General features: G+C 43.8%; 1 protein-coding gene across 1 annotated transcript; it reads left to right on the forward strand.

Moving 5' to 3' along the window:
- Positions 1-11: 11 nt before the first annotated feature.
- PHALS_06066 (uncharacterized protein) lies at positions 12-950 on the forward strand (the record flags this gene model as incomplete). Its single annotated transcript, XM_024723414.1, has 2 exons — positions 12-758; positions 819-950. 2 exons carry the CDS (start codon positions 12-14, stop codon positions 948-950), a joined length of 879 nt encoding a protein of 292 aa, XP_024574393.1.
- Between the last annotated feature and the right edge of the window lie 67 nt (positions 951-1,017).

Genomic DNA, 1,017 nt, shown 5'->3' on the forward strand with positions numbered 1-1,017 from the left:
AAACCCGGAAGATGAAGCTGTACCAAAGTCTTTTTGCTGCTGCCTTGTTGCTGTCGAGGATTGAAGCTTCGTTCACGATTGACAATGTGCAGGAAAAGACGGATAGTGACACCCCCACGGTGCGGATTGTACGAGTTCACTCTCCTACAATGGAAGAAAGGGGCAATGGTCCCGATATCATTAATGAGATTTCCGTCCTCACCGATAAGCTGGCGATCGAACTGGGAACATTCCAGAAACATTTAAAAAGTTCCGAGAAAATAGTTGAAGATGATCGAGAGATCAAAAACCTCCCGGAACACGCTCGTCCCATAGGCACGAAACTAGGAAGTGCGACTGACGTGCGTTGGTGGGAAATGCACATCGCTGTTGAAAAACTTCAAATTGATTATAATAATCGGCGACAGTATTTGCTGAATGCAATCGGTCAAAACGAATTTACGCTGGAGAATTATCACGAACAAGACGGAATACTCAGGGGTGATCTCGATTACGACTTGAGGATTATCTTCGCGAAAAGTCGTTACGATGTGGATTGTATTAATAGAAAGGATCAGTTTGAAAAGCTGCGAGAAGAAATCAAATCCTTGGCTCTTGATGGTCCTCGCACTTCCCTAGACTTACTGATGGACGCATGCACCAAGCTCCAAATTCCTCCAATAGATCCCAATGAAAAGGTGTCTGCTGAAATTTTTGAGACTTCGCAGTACCGTGTTCTCTACGAGTTCGCTGAACGTCTTGCGCGTAAAAAAATAGATGTGAGTGGTTCCGACCAGCTCTATTTGATTACTTCCGCTGCAGCTAATTTGATGAAAAAGATGCTACGTCGACTTAATTACAGGGTTGACCAAATACCAGAGTCAAAGAATGACGTTGCTTTTGCTACTCTTGCTGAGTTTCGCATATTACGTTCGGACGAAAACGCCTTGAAGACCAAGAAGCTGTTGTAGCGATTAGGTTTAGTAATGCAAGCCTAGTCAAGTCTGGAAGATAGCAAATCTAAAAGAAGCTACCAAA

Source organism: Plasmopara halstedii, assembly GCF_900000015.1.
Source record: "Plasmopara halstedii genome assembly, contig: Scaffold_292, whole genome shotgun sequence".
Taxonomy (NCBI): domain Eukaryota; phylum Oomycota; class Peronosporomycetes; order Peronosporales; family Peronosporaceae; genus Plasmopara; species Plasmopara halstedii.